Source organism: Tympanuchus pallidicinctus, unplaced genomic scaffold (assembly GCF_026119805.1).
Source record: "Tympanuchus pallidicinctus isolate F22 unplaced genomic scaffold, pur_lepc_1.0 scaffold1, whole genome shotgun sequence".
NCBI classification, from domain to species: Eukaryota; Metazoa; Chordata; class Aves; order Galliformes; family Phasianidae; genus Tympanuchus; species Tympanuchus pallidicinctus.
Window position 1 is genome coordinate 21,065,290 of NW_026294618.1, and position 19,333 is coordinate 21,084,622.

A 19,333-nucleotide genomic window follows, 5' to 3' on the forward strand; every position below is an offset into this window, starting at 1 on the left:
TAGAAATCTGTCAGTTTTGGTCAGTCAGAGATTGGTCTGGAGCTGAGGCTGCTGGCATTCTATGCCAGTAATCTAATGTAGAAAGCTATAACCTGAAAAAAAAAAAACCCTCAGGGTGGAATACACACATTAAATGCAACATATAGAAAACTGCCTGCATGGTGGAACACAGAGAAGCTGGGACTGAAGCAGAGCTGACATCTCTACCAGCTGTCTCCCTGGGTCCAGAGGGCCAGGCTGAAGTGCACCAGAAGGACTATGTCTCAATGGGTGTGAGAATGGAGAGTGTGTGTTTCTATGTCATGGGAAAAACACCACTATCCTCTCACTTGTATAGATATGAATATACATATAGGTTGCTTCAAAAGTAATGCCTCCTATTTATTTCCATGAAAGAATACAGTAATACTATCCGACAGAGCAAATTCTCAGCTACAAAACACTATTTTTCAGCACAGTCATCACCATTAGCTACGATTTTTTTGCCAACAATGAATAGCCTGCATGCTGCATTCATAAAAATCTACACCAGCAGAGGTGACTCACTATCACTGACTTCAGCATCACAATGCTGAAATGTATACCACCCACCACCTTGCTGCCCTCACACCCACTGTTTCATTTCTATAACAGTTCAGCAAGTGTCAATGAATATTAATGAGTACATTTTCTTCTACATGAAAGAAATCAATTATACCTTTGCTTCATATGCCATTTTGTCAGACTGCCCCTTTGCTGCCATCTGTCACGCAGAAACAAAATTGAATATAGTACTGGTTGGAAGGTTCAACCTCTAATACCATATCTCCAACATCTACCTTTGATACTGTGGGCTAGCCTAATAAAATAAGTGGCATTACTTTCAGAACGGTATATACAGGATGTGCATTTATATTCCTATATATGTATGCATATATGCCCACTGGCTCAGGCATCAACAGGCCTTTAAACACTCTGAAGAACACATTAGTACTGCTTTAAAATGGAAAATACTAAGGTGCGTTATCTGGATTTTTATAGAGGAAAAAAAAAAAGAAAAAGAGAAAAAAGAAAAAGAGAAAGAGAAACAGAAAGAGAAAAACAAAACATATAAATTCAGCCCAGAAATGCAAAAAAAGGCATTTGTTATTTATACTCATTAACTACCTTTCCAAAAGAGTTGTCTGCACAAGGTAGAGATGTCCTTTGCTTCAGCTGACTGAAGGGTTCTGTCACCTGCCTCAAAGGATTGAAGTTTTTACAGTATTCACTGGGTATAATTTCTCCCTTTTGTTTTGTTTTGTTTGTTTGTTTTGTTTTTTTAATTGCTCATAATGTCTGACTATGAGATGCAGTGGCACTCACTGACCTGCTCTGGCAGTAGGGAAGATTAGCCAGTTGTTACTTGCTAAACATGTAGAAAGTGCAAACTCATACTATATCTGTGCTCAGGGTAACAAAGGAAAAGCACTTCTACAACTGACATGTAGACAAATGCATACGTTGCATAATAAGAATTTGTGCATTCCAATGGACAGCACGTAACAAGCAAATACTTCCTATTATTCCTTTCTATTACACAAGTATAGTTTGCAATTGAAGAACATGCTGCAACTTACAGAGGGTTTAAAGAAAATTCTAAATTCTAAATTGAAGATCGTTTTGTGAAATGCACAAAAAACGATCCATTTCTATTAGTAAAGTTGTTTTTTGGATTATTTGGTTGACAGCTCTTCAGTCTCATAGAGTTATGACTGATATGTAAAACTATCTGTATATGAGCTTAGAAATGCTTGATATTAAAAATAAGGACAATTAATCATTGGTGCCATATAGCAAGCATAGGCAATGTGGATCTCAGAAACAAAGCATGCTAATGGTGATTTTAATATTTTTACTTTTTTTTTTTTTTTCTAAAATTAAATATAAATTTTTAGAAGCTTCCATAGGAAAACTGCTGACAGTTATTTTCTTTTCCTTTTAATTTATCAAAGTAATCAATTAGAAATGACAGTTTTCTGAAGGTAGATAAAATAAGGATTATTTCTTTTCCTTAGGCATGAAGATGAGTAAATAGGGACATTTCTGGTATAAAATGCTATATCCATAGAAGCATAGAACAGTTTGTTGCAAAGGACCTTAAGACCATCTAGGTTTAATCCCCTGCTACAGGCAGGGTCACCTCCCTCTAGACCAGGCTGCTCAGAGCCCCATGCAGCCTGGCCTTGAATGCTTCCAGAGAGGGGGCGTTCACAACCTCATTGGGCAGCCTGTTCCACGGTCTCACCACCCTTACAGTAAAGAACTACTTCCTAGTATCCTAATATCTACTCTAAATCTATGGACTTCCAGTTTGGAGGCATTTTCCCTCATCCTGTTGCTACATGTCCTTATAAGAATCCCCTCCTCAGATTTCTTGTAGGCTGCCTTCAAGTACTGGAAGGCAGCTAAAAGGTCTTCCCGGAGCCTTCTCCAGGCTGAAGAGCCGCAGCTCTTCATGGCCCTTTCATCAACTTTCATTGACTGACACTCCATAATCCTTGTCAAGGGCTGCTCTCAAGTCATTCTTCTCTCATCCTGAATTTCTGCTTGGGATTGCCCTGATCCATGATGAAGTTCTAGATAAATATTGTTTACAGTCTGTGAAACTGAGATGCAGCCCTCAATCTCCTGGAGGAACTGCTAACTCTATGCACTTCATAAGAGAAAAAGTCTTCAATGATTCCCACGATGCAACTACTATAAAGATATTTTACTGGGATTTTAAGTAACAGTTATTCAAATTATGTCTTTTATTAAAAGAAATGCTGAATTCATCAGGTTAGGGAAGACTAAAACTAAATTTTAAAATAACCATAAATAATTACTAAAGAAAAAGTATTAGTTTCTCTGTCTTTTAAATGTGCTGTCTTATAATACCCAAGATCCTCCAGTAACCTTTTTGTTTATGTTTGCACTATGTTGGAAAATTTACTCTTCTGCTGCTACTAAATCTACTACTATTACTTCTACAACTGTTATTTTTTCTCATATCAGAAGAAAGCAAAACTAGTATTAAAAACAGTACTAAATTAATGTTAGTTTGATACAACTAATGTAAGTTGTTGACTGGTTGTATTTCTTTTCTGCCCTTTTCATACAGTATAGCGTAAGATGCAAAAATTAGAACACTAAATAAGTAATTTATATGCTTAGTAAATGTCATTCAATACATGTCTACATGTCATTCAATATAATAAAAATTTAATCTGCATTTTCAAGTTTTATATTTTATGTTCATTCTCTTTACTATAAGTTAGCATAATTGGTTAAACCGTCTAACCAGAAAAAAAAAGTGTTGTTTTTTTTCCAGCAAATTCTCTGGAATATTTCCAAGATTGTTACGTATCATATCTAAACTTCTTGTTCTTTAATTATTTCTGCAAAACATCTGAGATAAAATGCAGCACAGTATTATCTAGGCACAGTCCTTTGTAGAAGACACATGAAGTCCAAACACTGGCCTATTGTGCACACATTGAAAAAAAGGTGGCCATCAATAAACACATTATTTAAATTCAATTTAGCATTCTCTTAGAGTGAAAGAAGTAATTGATGCATTCTGTGTGCGAAGTAAATAAATATACAAAGGGCCAAGGCATTTTCTTAACATTACTGAAAGAATAGCTAATTGATGGGTTTCCTCTGAACCAATGTGTACAACAGCACTGGTTTTAGTAGAAGAGCCATGCAAGTGTCTTGCTCCAATTTATAGGAGGGAGAGGAGGTTCTTTTAATATCTGTATACCCAGTGTGAGATTAAGAAACAACGGTTCAAATGTTGGTCCGACCACTTTATTACAAATCTTAATTAGAGAGATGGGGAAGGGGAGGATGGACGCTATTATGAATTAGCGTAATGGGGAAGGGAAGGAGGGCGATAGAAATATAGAATCATAGAATTACAAGGTTGGAAACAACCTATAAGATCATCTAGTCCAACCGTCTTCTCATTACCGCTGCTACCACAAGCTATTAAACCACATCTTGCAGCTCCTCATCCAGACGCCTCTTGAACACTGCCAGGGACAGCAACTCCATGACCTCCCTGGGCAGGCCATTCCAGTGCCTGACCACTCTCTGAGAGAAAAAGTTCTTCCTCATGTCTAACCTAACCTCCTGTGATACGACTCGCGGCCATTTCCCGGGTCCTGTTTGTTGCCTGGGAGAAGTGGCTAAACACCTCTTCACCAACCCAACCTCCCTTCAGGAAGTTGTACAGTGCAGTGAGGTCTCCCCTGAGCCTCCTCTTCTCTAGACTAAGCAATCCCAGCTCACTCAGCCACTCCTCATAAGACTTGTACTCCAGACTCAGATGTTATGTTCTATATTTTAGTAGAAGTTTTCAAAATATTCTTGTCTCAAATACATTCCCTCAATTTTTATATTCTAAAATTCTATCATTACTTTAAAAAAAAAAAAAAAGAAAGCCAACAATGATTGAATGATCCTCACTTAAGGCCACTACTCATGCCAGGGTAACTTTGATATACCAGGACTGTTTGTTTTTGTGATTTGCCCAGAATTGAACTATATTACTTCTTCATATTTGTAACTTTTATTCACATTTATATGCATACACACATTCACATCAGAATTTTCTTCATTAATCTCTTTCCTTGTATGTCTGTTAACGTAGATGTCCATAGTATTATATTAGTCAAGGCCAGCTTCAGCTTTAGAATTTTTTGTGGTCAAAGAAAGGTAGTATAATAATTTTTGAGAATCAATGTAACTGTAAGCAGATTTTGAATTTCTAGTAGGGCTATATGGCAAATACAGGAAAAAGGCTTTAATCTCAATTTTGAAAGATAATATCTGCAGATTTTGTCTTACTAGGACGATACACTTCAGTCTGACAGTAAAGGAGTAGATACCGTGTAAAGGGAAGAAAAAAAATGAGTAATAAAGAGCTCTAAGAAAAGCTTCTAACATTTTCTGAATATACTGACATAAGCAGTTTCACTGTTAGAATATATTTTCCTGACTCTATTGTCAAGGACTTTGCAAGAAAACTAGGCCAAATACATACATATTTTAGAACAATGCAATTGCACTACTAGAAAGAAATTTTAGGCTCATATTGAATTCCCCAGGATTTGGCAGCCTGTTTAGAAAGATAGTAATATTAGTGGTATTTTGCAGATAAGCAATCCAAGCTTCCTCTTAATGTATTTAAACTTTGTTCATATGCTTAATTTTAAAAATGTAGTGCTTTTCATGTTATTGTAAATGTGGTGGAAAATTATACTGTAGGTCACAGTGCTTCCTTAAGACAGTTTGTCACTCTAATGTTCCTGTCAGTTTGTGATGTGCTATGAATTAAGACTTTATACTTCTTCAGCACAGTAGGCTGTAAATTAATAGGTGCAAAGAAAGCAATAGCGTTCTGTGAATTAGGCATCAATTCACTGCTTCTGTACTTCTCACTTTATACACTGTTCACAGGTTGGCATCGTTAGCAGCTAAGTGGTCTCTGCTCCTATACAGATAACACAAGTAAGAGATATTAGTTTACAGTCAGTACTGCTAGCATTAACTTACTACCCATTTTTTAGGGTAAAAGACTTTGCAAAAGTATCAAAATACTTTTATCTATACAGTTATATATGTGTATATTATTCAGAGTAAAAGAAGGTGATTGTCCCTCCGTGCTGTGATGTTGTGTTTTGTCAGGCCAGGGGCTCCCAGCACCAGAAGGGCATAGAGCTGTCAATAGGTCAGGAGGAGGACCACAAAGAAGGCTGCAGTACCCCTTTTATGAAGAAAGGTTGAGGGAGCTGGGCTTGCTTAACCTGGAGAAGATAAGTCTTGGGAGACATCATTGTGGCCCTCCATTACTTAAAGAAAGCTTACCAGCAGAAGAGAGAATTTTTTCATAGTCCAATAGTGATAGGACAAAGGGGAATGATTTTAAAATAGAAGAGGACAGATTTAGATTAGGTGTTAGGAGGAAATTCTTTACTGAGAGAGCAGTGAGGCACTGGCATAGGTTGCCCAGAGAAGCTGTGGATGCCCCATTCCTGGAGGTGTTCAAGGCCAGGCTGGATGAGGTCCTTGGCAGGCTAGTGGATGGCAACTCTGCCTATGTCAAGGCAGAGGGCACTAGATGAACATCCTGCCAACATTCTATAATTCTATGATTACAAGAGAGAAAATAATGCATTTAAGATTTGTTTTCTTCAAACACAAACATCAGACTTTTCTCAAGATTTCTATTGTATATTTCCTAATTGGGCCTTAACAAAAATTCTTTTAACATCTCTTTTCTTTTCTTTTCTTTTCTTTTCTTTTCTTTTCTTTTCTTTTCTTTTCTTTTCTTTTCTTTTCTTTTCTTTTCTTTTCTTTTCTTTTCTTTTCTTTTCTTTTCTTTTCTTTTCTTTTCTTTTCTTTTCTTTTCTTTTCTTTTTTCTTTTCTTTTCTCTTTTCTTTTCTTTTCTCTTTTCTTTTCTTTTCTTATCTGATTATTTCAATCAACCTGCATCTCTGAATACAAGATCAAAACATAATCCAAAGGAAAGATGTTATCCAAAAGTAAGTTAGCATTTTCTTACATCACTACCCAAAGATTAGAAGATTTGGATATGTATTTCAGCACTTGCTATCACTATGCGGGCCAGTACCTGTTGAAAAAAACACACAGAATGCTAGTAAGCCTACCATATCTGTAACAAGAAAGAAGATGATCAGCCAGGCTCCACTGCTGTCCTACACAGGAGATGAAAATGTGCCAAGATAGTCCTGCTTTGAGGGAAAAGAAAATATGCCTACCATGCAAATATGGTAACTTTGGTCATGGTGTGTTTCCTAAGAGTTTGAGATGTTTTAGTTCACTCTGTGCAGGTGGTAGTGGTGACCTGAGTACATCTCCCAGGCACATTCGGAATGACACACTGTAAAATCTGGTGTGACTTATAGCTCAAAACTCTCACCATGGCTACTCTGAAGAGCAAAATTCCCAGACAGAAACCAAACACACTCTACCATCCAGAAGATGTTTCCAAACCTTTAGCAGCTCCTTAAAATCTGTCTATCTAAAAGCTATCCTCCAATCCACCCAAAGGACATTCTTCATATCTTAGATTCATTGTCCCCAGCTCAAAGTCCCGACTGCCTCCATAATCCAATTTCTTGCAGTGCAGTGCCAGAAACTCAGAGATCACATACAAACTCAGATGATACATTTCTGCTTATTTGTTAAACTTTATCATATTCTTTGGCTTCGTCTTCACTATGTAATTAGAATCTAAATCTGCCTCACTGTGACCAGCAAAGCTCATCTCCTCATAAAATATATTTAATAAAATAGCAAGAGAATCATATACCAGCATCAACAACAACAACAACAAATATATATATACATATATATATATATGAACAGGCAGAGTTTCAGCAAAGTTCCACGGTGAAAAACAAGGATGACCAGTAGCATGTCTCTAAATAGGCAAAAATAAATAAATTGTTACAAATACATAATGTAATAGTTTTCTAAAGTGAAAAGTTTGGGATCTAATTGCTTCCATCACATTGCATAGTCATGGCACTGTCTTTTGCATTTGATGGAAAAGGAAAAGAAAATAAAAAGACCCTTATATTGTCATGGGTATATAACAACTTTATTGAGAGTGCACACCTTTTCACAGTAAGCCAATAGATGGTGCTCTTCAGCTGTGTAATCATGTAATTCTGAGATAATCAGTTCATATATAGTTGTTTATTAAAAGGGTGATTTATACAACTGAATATTCTCATGCAAGAATTAAGACTAAGTTAGATTTCTAGAAACAAAAGAAATAAACCGGTTTGAATGCTACTGATTAGAATAATGTCTAAGAACTTATATATATAAGTACATAAATTTATCTAAGAAAAGCAAATTGCCATTATGACTCAATTGCAGAAAGAGTTAATTCATTAACACAGAACCAGGAAGAGGTTTCAGATAACTACAGTGACTTATGTCAAAATGTATGCCAAGAATATAGCAATTCATTACTGTTGCTTCCAAAACACTCACATTCACATAAATTTCCATGGTCTTTCAATAGGGTATTGAGGTGATTTATAAGGAAGTCCAATTAATTCTAAAGATATTTTAAAATAGTATAAGGAAATTTATTTGAATAAAATTAAATATGAGGTACAGTTTGTTCTCTTCTATTGGCAAAAAAATGAAAAGAAAATAAAAGGATAAAAATTGTAGATTTAAAATGGAAGCATCTGATGTCCATCTAAATGGAAGAAGTCAGATAATGTTAGTATTGTATACTAAAGTAGAAAATAATAAGAACAAGATGTGTTCAATATTAAGATTTCAAGTTAAAAAGTAGCAATAGCAGAATTATTCTTATAATTGCCTTTTGTTCATATTGTAATGCTATATATATTTTTCAAATATATTTTTAATTTTGCAAAAGTTATGGCAAAAACACATACTTGAAAGAAAATGCCCTAGTCTGACTTATCTACAGCCATGTGAATTGCTCAGCTTTACCTCATCTGGAAATAGCTAAATAGTCCAAATCTGTCTGCCTGTCTATCTATCTATCTACCTATCTATCTATCTACATATTTGCATCGATAACAATGTTGAGGGGTAGTCTTTGAGAAGACTCACAAAAAGATTTTCAAAAGAATGGTTTCCCCAAGATATATATTACTGATTTTACATCAAAACATATCAAGTTCATTCTGGACTTCTAGATACTTCTTAATGCCATCTCTAGATCCAACCTTGTTTTAATTTTAAATACAACATAATTTCAGTTGAAATATAAAGAGACATATCTGGAGCCATTTAAAAAGAGATTTAATGTAGAGAAATTATGTGAAAGTTTATTCCACTTCTAATAATTCATCACACATCAGGAGCTCTTCAGAATCTTTAAAGATCCAGACATTTGGTGGACTTTAAGACGGACTCCAGACAGAAGGTTTTCCGATAAGCTCCCAGAAGTACCATTCTTGGTATTGGGAAAAAGAGTGTACCAACTCCAGATAAACGTTTTACTTCCCTTAAAAACTAGAAAATGTACTCTACCTGATCATATTCACTTTGCAAGCACTAGTATACATCTTTTTAAGCCCACTGACACTCACATTGATTCAAAGAAGAAATAAAAAAATACATCTATATACGAACATCCATTCAAGACCCAGATCTACGTAACTGCCCCTTACTTAGACAAAAAATGTCAACAACTTTGGACTCTCTAATTGTATCTGGACATACAATGAACAGTGAGGTAATGTCACTTGAATCTTTTATAAACTAATATCATTACGATAGACTGCATGCATAGTTTTCAAATAATCCTTTGTAAGTTAAAAAAAAAAAAAAATTCCTTTCTCCTTTTCAGTGCATTGAGAAACAAACCTACAAACAGCTAGATAAAATTAAAACTGACTAAAAATCTTAAAGAAGGTTTAGAAACATGTGAGGCACAGGAAAAATATAATAGAATGGACTGGAATGGAACAGAATCACAGAATCACAGAATTGTAGTGGTTGGAAGGGACCTCCAGAGATCATTGATGCCAACCCCTCTGCCAAAGCAGGTTCCCTACAGCAGAATACAGTAGAATATATCATATATAGATTTTATATATACATAAGATTATTTTTCTTCAGCATGTAGTTTCTATTTGTTCTAGCATTTCCATGACTTTACTTAATTCTTTCTAAAAGGTTCATTCAGCTTTTCCTGTAATTGTCATGGAACTGTTTATAATCTTGTTGATAGTTCTGGAGAGGGAAGGTTAATGTAGAGCTACTGCACCATACACTAAAATCACTAGAGAATCACCATCTGAAATTATTCTCTTTTTAAGTTTTCCAGTACTAACATATCTGTTTTTCTGGGCTTTTCAGTAGGAAAATATTTAGCTTATTATTCAGCAAATATTCCTTTAAGGGAAAGAACCAACATAATTACCACACTGCACTAATGGCATACATGTCTTTTAACAGTTACTGCAGAAATCTGTTGACATGGTGCCAGATACAATAAAAGGCACCAATTAAAAATAAAATCACATTTTAGGGTGACACACCTCTAGACCATTAGTTTTAAGTATGGAATAATTTCACATCTGAACACAGCTGATTTTAGTAGATTACAGCACGCACTACATTTAGCATGGCTCCAATGTCACTATGGTAACCATTCTGGTTTAAATATAGCTGAATGTGTAGCATCATTACAATTTATCCAATAATCCTTTAAACATTTCTTATAAAACTTCCCATAGCTTCTTCAAACTTTTAGTAGTGACCACAGGAACATATCATAAATTCCACATTTTTCTTCTCATGATAAGATTAAGCATGCTAATAAAAATATCTGCAAACAAACAAACAAACAAAAAACCAACCCCAAAATAGAGAGAAAAAAATGTTCAGATTAAATTCTAGGAAAAAGAAGATTCTTTTGATCTTTCTGATTTCAAGCACTACTAGTGATCAATACCATACAAGACCAATGCAAAATACGTATCCTTTGCTTTATACATATTATTTTACATCACCTATTCTGAGAAATCTTCTGGGGAATGGATATGTATATGTAAATGTTATTGTCTGTAAACTACAGAACCATAGAAACACAGAATGTAAAACAATTCCTATATGCTAAAGTTCAGTAACAAGTGAATTTCTTGGAATACAGCTGCAAATATATACTCATGTAGCTATTAGAGCCTATCACATAAAACCAAATGGACAGATTTTTATGTCTTATAATAAGATTCCATTAGCTCTTCTCTTTCCAGATTTCAGCATTTGCTCCTCAGAACCCACAATAATAAAACATTGAAACTGATGAATGTTGTCCACGTTTCTGCCTGACAGTGAGGCAAATGAGGTATTTACACATTGTATTTCAGAAAGTAAAATATGAGCACTTAATTTATACAAAGCTATTTCAGTGGCTGCTGTTATACAACTTGTGGTCACTTGGAAAAATGGGAAAGTAATTTTAAGACAAAATCCAGTAGTATCCCAGAGCAAAGTTTGCTAAGGATGCACATTTTCATTTGACAAAAGTTTTTTAACACATCAGATGCTACCTAGAACTTCACAAAATATATTTCATTGCTTAGCATATTATGCCATAAAAAAAAAAAGTGAGATTCATTAGATCTCCAGAAAGAGCATTCTGAAGATAATATCCATCGGCCATGTTTGAGCAGCAGGTCTGTAGTAGTTTTAGTTGTTTGTTGTTTTTTTTTGGCAAGGTTACACTTTGTAGCAATGGCATATGCTAAACACAAAGCATTCTTCTCAGAGATGAAAACAATATAAAGCCTCTATATGTTATTTGCAGAAAAATCCTAATAGAAACTGCTAGAAACTGCTGGGTAATTTAATCAGTTAAAATAACTCATAAGAAGAACTATCATCTTTTACTTGGTATAGAGAAAGAAGTTTGAGTATTACAATTACTAACCCTGAATTAATTAAGCCCTAATTATTGCTAATTATTGCTAATATTATTAAGCCCTAATATTCCTAAACCAAAAATTTTGAGTCAACAAAAAAAAAAAAAAAAAAAAAAGAAAGCATGAGTACAGAAATAGAACTGATTTACAGCCTGTTTAGAATAAGATGACATCTATTTGCTCTCTATGTGTTCCTGTTTTTCTATGAGGCTGAATTTTGCTCAAAAAGTACAATATCACGATAAGCCAACCATTCAAGATATAGCATCTGCTAACATACTTGTACCAAGTTCAAATGTAGAACAGCAGTGAATGCTCACTGCTAACACATTTTACCAATATAACTCTTGAAGATGGAGGAGAATGAAGATTTGGAAAGTACTAGAAAAAGATTATTGTTTTCAGCCCTGGAGGATGAAAAGACACCAAAGTAAAATATCTAACAAAGTAGCTATTACAGATTGAAAGCACAGCTACCCTTAAATATCTTTTAAAAATACCAACAAAGGAAAGCAGAAACATGGATCTTTACAAAAGCTCTCACTTACCATATTGAAGGTGCTTCTGTTCCACTGATCTCTAAGAAGTCATATCCTTCTTCCAACTGGAAGTCAGTAAAAATCAAAGCAATTGTATCTCCTGGCTCAGCCAATATGGTCCAGGTGCAATCAGCATTATTTTCATACTCTGAAGGGAAGTGAGGACTTGAAATAGTTCCACTTGTCCCACGCAGTGTCCCTCCACATGCTCCTTCAGCTGATGAACAGAATAGTGATTACTAATGCAACTGCATTGTAAATAAATAAAACATCACCCTGTTTCTGACTTACTGAACCAAGCCTTTCTCTGCTGTGCATACAGCACCCCCAAATATACACATACAGAGAAAAAAAAATCTATTTCCAAACAAAACAGAAAATTTTCTGGCATTAGATCAACAGATTTTTGGTTTCTGTTCTTTTTTGTTTGATTGATTTCTTTTTTTTTTTTTTTTACTTCTTTTCTTTAGCTCCAGGACAAACAAGGATAAATTCAGCAGAGACATCTAGTACAAGGTGATTTGAAGAAACCATAGTTTGGTCCTATGAAAGTATCCACAGAGGTAACCTAAGAAACACCTGAGCAGAGAGTCACAGAAATTCAGTTTGGCTCCATTGTATGGATTTTAAAATAATTCTAATGTTCTATTTAATTTCTTGGAATTGTAATGAACTGTGGAAAAAAAAATATTCCTATAGATTGAAAATCTCTTCTAATCTAGGAAGCATTAATAAAATCACATAATTCATTCTACATTATTTGTTCTGAATTGGGATGTTTACAGATGGCAAATTTTCAATGCTTTGTTTCCAGATGGAATTTCTAAGGTTCACATGTCATCAGCTAATAATATTTTTTCTATTTTATGGTTATTAGCTAAATTTTAAAAACAGAGCATAAAAATCTTTTGTTCAGTCTGGAATGATGTTCAATATGCTTACAAAACAGAGTTTGACAGATTTTGCTGTTCCCCCAAGATTTTATTGAAAGCTTTGAAAATATTCTGTGTTACTAACACTGAGCATTAAAACAATTAAAAACAAATAGATAATGATTAAAAAAAAAAAAACATAACACACAACCCATGCAATTCACAGATATAAAAAGTTAAAAATTCATTAAGTAGCTTTCAGTGTGTTACAATGTGGCTATGGAAGCTATAGCAACAGCAACTAAAATATTTCTGCATAGGTGAATGATCAGAAGATAAGTTTCATTTTTACCCATTTTATCATCTCTACTTACTGCTATTATCATTAGGCATTATTTACATAACATAAGTGCATGTGGAGATTTAAAAACAAATAGCTTGACAAGGTGCATGACACAAGGAACTTACAGTCTAATTAGAATAATAACTGAATAGCTAATTAAGGTAGCATAAGAATAGGAGTAGAATTGCTCCTTTCAATCACAGTTGAAAGACTGTCAGTGAAAATGAGTTATAAGGGAAGATTTGAAGGAAAAAGTATTCATTTGAATCAAAGGAAGAAGAAAACTAGTTGGACATTTTAAAAAGGAGACTACTGAAAAAGGGCAAATAGATAATAAAGGACAAAAATTAAAGGGAGGACTGGGAGCAAATCAGAAACAGAATATTTTATTTAATACTTAAGCACTCTACAGGACAATGGTGTGACTAAAAAGGAGAAAAGATTCTGAATAGATTCAAAAAATTATTTTCCCCCTCCTCCCCTCCCCCCTCCCCCCCCCCTTTTTTTTTTGCATTTATTTGACATAAATCAGAGAATCATGGCTTGGGTTAGAAGGGATGTTGAAGATAATCAAGTTCCAACCCTTGCCATGTACAGGGCTACCATCCACTAGATCAGGCTGCCCGGAGCCCCATCCAACCTACCCTTGAATGTCTCCAGGTATAGGGCCTCCATAGCTCTTCTGGGCAGCCTGAGCCAATGCTTCACTACCCTCTGAGTGAAAAATCTCTTCCTAACATCTAAGCTAAATCTCCTTTCATTTAGTTTAAAAACATACCTCCTTGTTCTATCTCTATCTACTCATGTAAAAAGTTGGTCTTCCTCATGCTGGTAAGTTCTCTTAAGTACTGGAAAGCCACAATGAGATCTCCTCACAGCCTTCTGTAAGCCCAACTCCCTCAGCCTGTTCTCACAAGAGAGGTGCTCCAGTCCTCTGATTATCTTTGTGGCCCTTTTCTGGACCCGGTCCAGCAGCACTATCTGTCAGCAACCCCAGACCTGGATGCAGTACTCCAGATGGGGCCTCACAAGGACGAACTGGGGGGCAAATACCTTCCCTTAACCTGATGACCACTGCCCTTTTGATGCTGCCCAGGATACAGTTGGCTTTCTGGGCTGCAAAAACACAATACTGTTGGCTCGTGTCAAGATTTTCATTCATTTTTCATTTACTCAAACCCCGAAGTCCTTCTAAACAGGGCTACTCTTAATGACTTCTTCTACCAGTCTGTACACATATCTGGGATTGCCCCAGTCTTGCACTTGGCCTTGTTGAATGCCATTAGATTCACGAAAACCCATTTTTCAAACCTGTCTAGATCCCTTCAGATGTCATGCTTCCTTCTGTTGTGTCAACTGCATGACTCGGCTTAGTGACATCAGCAAACTTGCTGAGGGTGTACTCAAACCCATGGGCTAGGTCTTTGATAAATATGTTAATAAGTACTGATCCCAGGACTGATCTTTGGATAATACCACCCGTGATCAGCCTCCACATGGACACAGAGCCATTGACTAAAAGCCTCTGGCTGTATACATCCAGCCAATTCTTTATCAACACAGTAGTCCAGCCTTCAAATATGTATCTCTCCTATCTAGAGATAAGAATATGGTGTGTAAATGTATACATCCTTAGCTACCACAAACTTGATAAAAACTTCATCATTTGTTGGAACACAAACAGAGGAGGGCAGTTCTTTTCACTAAATATAATGTCTTCTTGTCTGGGCCCTGTTATTTTTTTTTTCTTCTCATTCAGTTCCTGGCCTGCAGTTCAGTGCATACTGAAAGAGCCATTGTGAGGCTGATGGAAAAGGCAAGTGGGAAACTTAAAGAACTGATGCATAAAGTCAGGGATCAGAGTTAAATTCCTGATGCACAATACATTTAAAGATAAGAATTTTAAAATTATATAATATATAATAAGAAAGGAAAATTGTGATTTGTTATCCAGTAATATCTAAAATTATCTTTTATTCCATTTTTATTTTAAACTCTGTAGTTTTAAAGCACTTCACATAAGATCATGAACAGAGCAAAGAACAAATTAATTTCATACATATTCTGCCAATATTTCAGTACAGAATGTAACAGCTAGTTATTGATTTTCACTGTGGTCGTCATCCGTATTAGAGTTTGTGCGAACCATTAAACAACAAAAACTGCTGATTTCCACCTCTATTTTTCAAGTTTTACACTTGTTCATGCTTTGCCATAATTGTGTATATTTATGTACTTAGTTAGCTAGTTATTTTAGGAATCAAAATAAAAGAATAGTTAGGATAGGAGTTCCAGTTAATAAAAGTGTATAGGTTATATCTGTACCTTTGAATGACAGAAAGGATTATTTTCTCATCCATATACTTAGTTATCCACATATTTCCTCCATATTCTTAATTATCCATATACTTCCTAGGTTGTCCAAAATGCTTTGGTACTGGGTATGTGCCATTACGTTTTGCTATGACAACATTTTCAGTGAAATCATCTCCCATTGTGCTTAAACTAGCATTAAGTAACGTATTAGTGGGAATTTCAGTACTACCTATTATTTATGCTGCAGTGCACTGTACTAAGCTTTGAGCAGTAAAGCTTTGACTTTTACAGCTGACAAGGAAGGCTATGTAGTTAATTATTTCTGGTAATCACATACAGAAGTCTAAATTTATACACTGTACACGATCAACAAAAAATGGAGGATCTCAGTCTGTTCTACCTATCTGCCCTGGAGCGATGCATTGCTTTTTAATCAATTCAAGAACAGCATTTCTATGAGATCTGCAAGGAACCAAATTAGCACAGAAGTGGAAAGCAGATATTAGTCAGGTAGGAACACATAAATCTGTATTGCCACTGACTGTGGCACTGTTTTATGTTCCAAAAGCCTATGGTTTCCAGGTTTCCTCATACGGAGACAGCATCCACTCTGAGGCAACCAAACTGTTGAATGCTGTAACACAATAAGTCACATAAGAGTTAGCATAGGCAGGCAGGATGTGCCAATACTACTTTCGGGTAGAGTTTGGCCTTTTGGGCATAAGTTGTGTTTCACCAGCAGGCCTAAGAGCTAGTTCACCTCTTGGATTAGTCACTCTCCTTGGCCACAGTTTTCTCTATTTGATGCTTCTGTGAAGTTAGGACATTGCATGGAAATCTTAATGCATTGCTGTGCTAGAAGCAATTTTATAGGGTATACTGCTTCAGGCTTCAACAATTCAGACTCTTAAGTGATTAACAAATTGGTTGTTAAAACATGCAAGTAATTAATTCTAAGCACTCATGGTTATTTTGAAGTTATGAGCAACTGCACGAACTGCTGTTTCTATCAGTGTAAATGACTACTTGAAGTGTAAAGCTACAAATATTTGGATCTCTCAGTGGTAAGATTTAAGTGCTTGAAACTAAGAAAACATGCATATTAGATCAAGTGTGCATGCAAATACATACGGCTTGCACCACTTGAAAATAAAATACATATAGGAAATACAAGTAGTCTAGATAAAACAGTAACAAATATATCATAGAATCATCAAATCATGGAATGGCTTAGGCTGGAAGTGACCTTAAAGATCACCTAGTACCAATGCCTCTGCCATGTACAGGGCTGCCACCCACTAGATCAGACTGCCCAGGACCCCATCGAACCTATGCTTGAATGCCTCCAAGTATAGGGCCTCCACGGCTCCTCTGGGCAATCTGAGCCAGCACCTCACTACTCGCTGAGTGAAAAATTTCTTCATAACGTGTAAGCTAAATATCCCTTTGTTTAGTTTAAAACCACTCCTCCTTATCCTATCAATATCTACTCATGCAAAAAGTTGATCCTTTTCCTGTTGATAAGTTCTCTTAGGTACAGGAAGGCCACAATGAGATCTCCTCAGAGCCTTCTCTTCTCCAGACTGAACAAGCCCAGCTCCCTCAGCTTCCTCACAAAAGAGGTGCTCCAGTCCTCTGATCGTCTTTGTGGCCTTCCTCTGGATCTGCTCTAACAGTTCTACATCTTTTTGTGCAGGGCCCCCCCAGTAGGGACACAATACTCCAGGTGGGTCCTCACAACAGCAGTGCAGAGAGGGACAATCATCTCCTTTGCCCTGCTAGCCATAATTCTTTTGATGGTGCCCAAGATGCAGTTGGCATTCCAGGCTGCAAGTGCATACTGTTGGCTTGTGAAGATGTATATACAAATAAAAAGAATCAGTATGTAATTACTGCAGATAATGAAAAATATTACTTTTTTTCTGAAAATCATATATCCTATTTTTTTTTTATGTTGGCCCACAACATCTAAGGTTGTTTGAGATATAGCAGTAAAGGCTGAACCTTCCCACCAATATACTATTTACTTTTGTTGCCATTTAAAAAACAGCAGAGGGGCAGTCTGACAAAATGGTGTCTGGCATGAAAGTGCATATGAAGCAAGAGTGTAAGAGAATTCCTCATGTGGAAAAAATTGTACCCATTGACGTCTATTGATGCCTGGTAAAAATTTATGGAGACCAAACAGTGGATGTGAGCACAGTGAGGTAGCGGATAGTGTGTTTCAACAGTGGCAACAAGAATATGAAGGACAAACCACGTTCTGGAAATGCACAGCTGTCACACCATGAAATGCATCTCAACCAGTTAAGTCACACGAATCAGCAGATTATGATCACAAACTCTGCAGAGAGCGAATATCAGCTTCAATATGTTGAAAATGATGACAGTAACATTGTAATATTGCAAAGTTTGCACCAAGTGGAGCACACCAGTGTTCACAGGAACAGAAAGAACACCATCTGCAAGTTTACCAGGTGCTACTGAACAAATACGAGGCAGAAGGTGATAGTTGATTATTTGGCTAAGTCAGCCAACTAATTAACCATCAAAGGATACAGTTTTACTTGCTCATATTCAATCATGCTTTAGTCTTGTATAGATCTTATTTGATAATTATAGGACAAGGAGGAATGGTTTTAAACTTAAACAGGGGAGACTAGGGCTAGATGTTAGGAAGGAATTCTTTATTCAAAGCATAATGAAGCATTGGAACAGGCTGCCTAGAGGAGCAGTGGATGCCTCATCCCTTGAGGCATTCAAGGTCAGGTGGGATGAAACTGGGCTGCCTGATCTAGTGGATTACAACTCTGCACAAGGAAGAGAAGTTGCAACTAGGTCTTTGAGGCCTCTTCCAACCCAAAACATTCTATGATTCCATTACTTATTTCGGATAGTTAAAAGCCAAACACTGTCTTTCTTTTCTGTGTTTTAAGAACTGGAAACACGTAAAAAAATTACTTTTTCTTTCCTATAATTACTTGGATCTAGATATATTGTAGCACAGATGAGTGTCCATCAGTTTGCCTCAGTTTCTCAGTTTCTTCTTTTGCTGTTGATGATCTCCAAATTAATTAAATAATCTTTAACCCATGCATCTGAGATGAATTTTCTTTCTCTCTCTGGGCTTTTCAAAGGAAACTTCAAAATAATTCTGATTTCAAGTACAGTGGGATTTTGTAAAAATTGCAGAAATTATCATGGTTAGTTAATGTCATGGTTTTGTAATTTTTGCTATTGGTATTCCACATCATAAAAACATGCAAAGCACGGGTAATTAAAGAGTTAATAGTCCAGATACCTGGATCTCAAAAGAGAAGAAGAACTGTATATCCCAGAGCACCCCATGACCAGAGAGGAAGGTACATCATAGAAGTCACGGGATCTGGTCCATTAATTTTTTTTGTTTTGTTTTGTTTTTGCTTTTGCTCACTGCCTGGCAGAGTGGGGGGATGCTTCCAAGCCGTATGCTTTTCAGATTTGCTTGGTTTCAGAAAATTCTCTCTCCCTCTCTCTCCTATTTTATTTGATTTATTAGTCTCAATTTCAATTAAATTGTATTACATTGTGTTATCTTGCATTCCGATGTCATAGTTAGTAAAATAAGTTTACCTCCTTAGATCGTTGCCACTGTTCTGTTTTGTTTTTTTTTTTCCTTGAGCACAGCTCCCATCTCCCTACCCCTTTTCTTTTTCCCTTCCCATTTTTGGGGGCCAATGGGCCCATGGACTTACTGCTCCCCTATCACAGGCATAGATCCATCTACTTATCTGCGTGACAGTTACCAACTAACCTGGCAGAAAAGT

General features: G+C 36.0%; 2 protein-coding genes across 2 annotated transcripts in view; one reads left to right on the plus strand and one right to left on the minus strand.

Moving 5' to 3' along the window:
* CSMD1 (CUB and Sushi multiple domains 1) overlaps nucleotides 1-19,333 on the minus strand; it is a 984,784-nt gene that overhangs the window by 433,276 nt on the left and 532,175 nt on the right. The window contains exon 5 of the mRNA XM_052696996.1: nucleotides 12,006-12,213. Coding sequence (XP_052552956.1) covers nucleotides 12,006-12,213 — 208 coding nt within the window. The remainder of the gene's footprint in view (nucleotides 1-12,005; nucleotides 12,214-19,333) is intronic.
* LOC128087832 (uncharacterized) overlaps nucleotides 1-19,333 on the plus strand; it is a 303,478-nt gene that overhangs the window by 241,052 nt on the left and 43,093 nt on the right. The gene's annotated exons all lie outside the window — the stretch shown is intronic.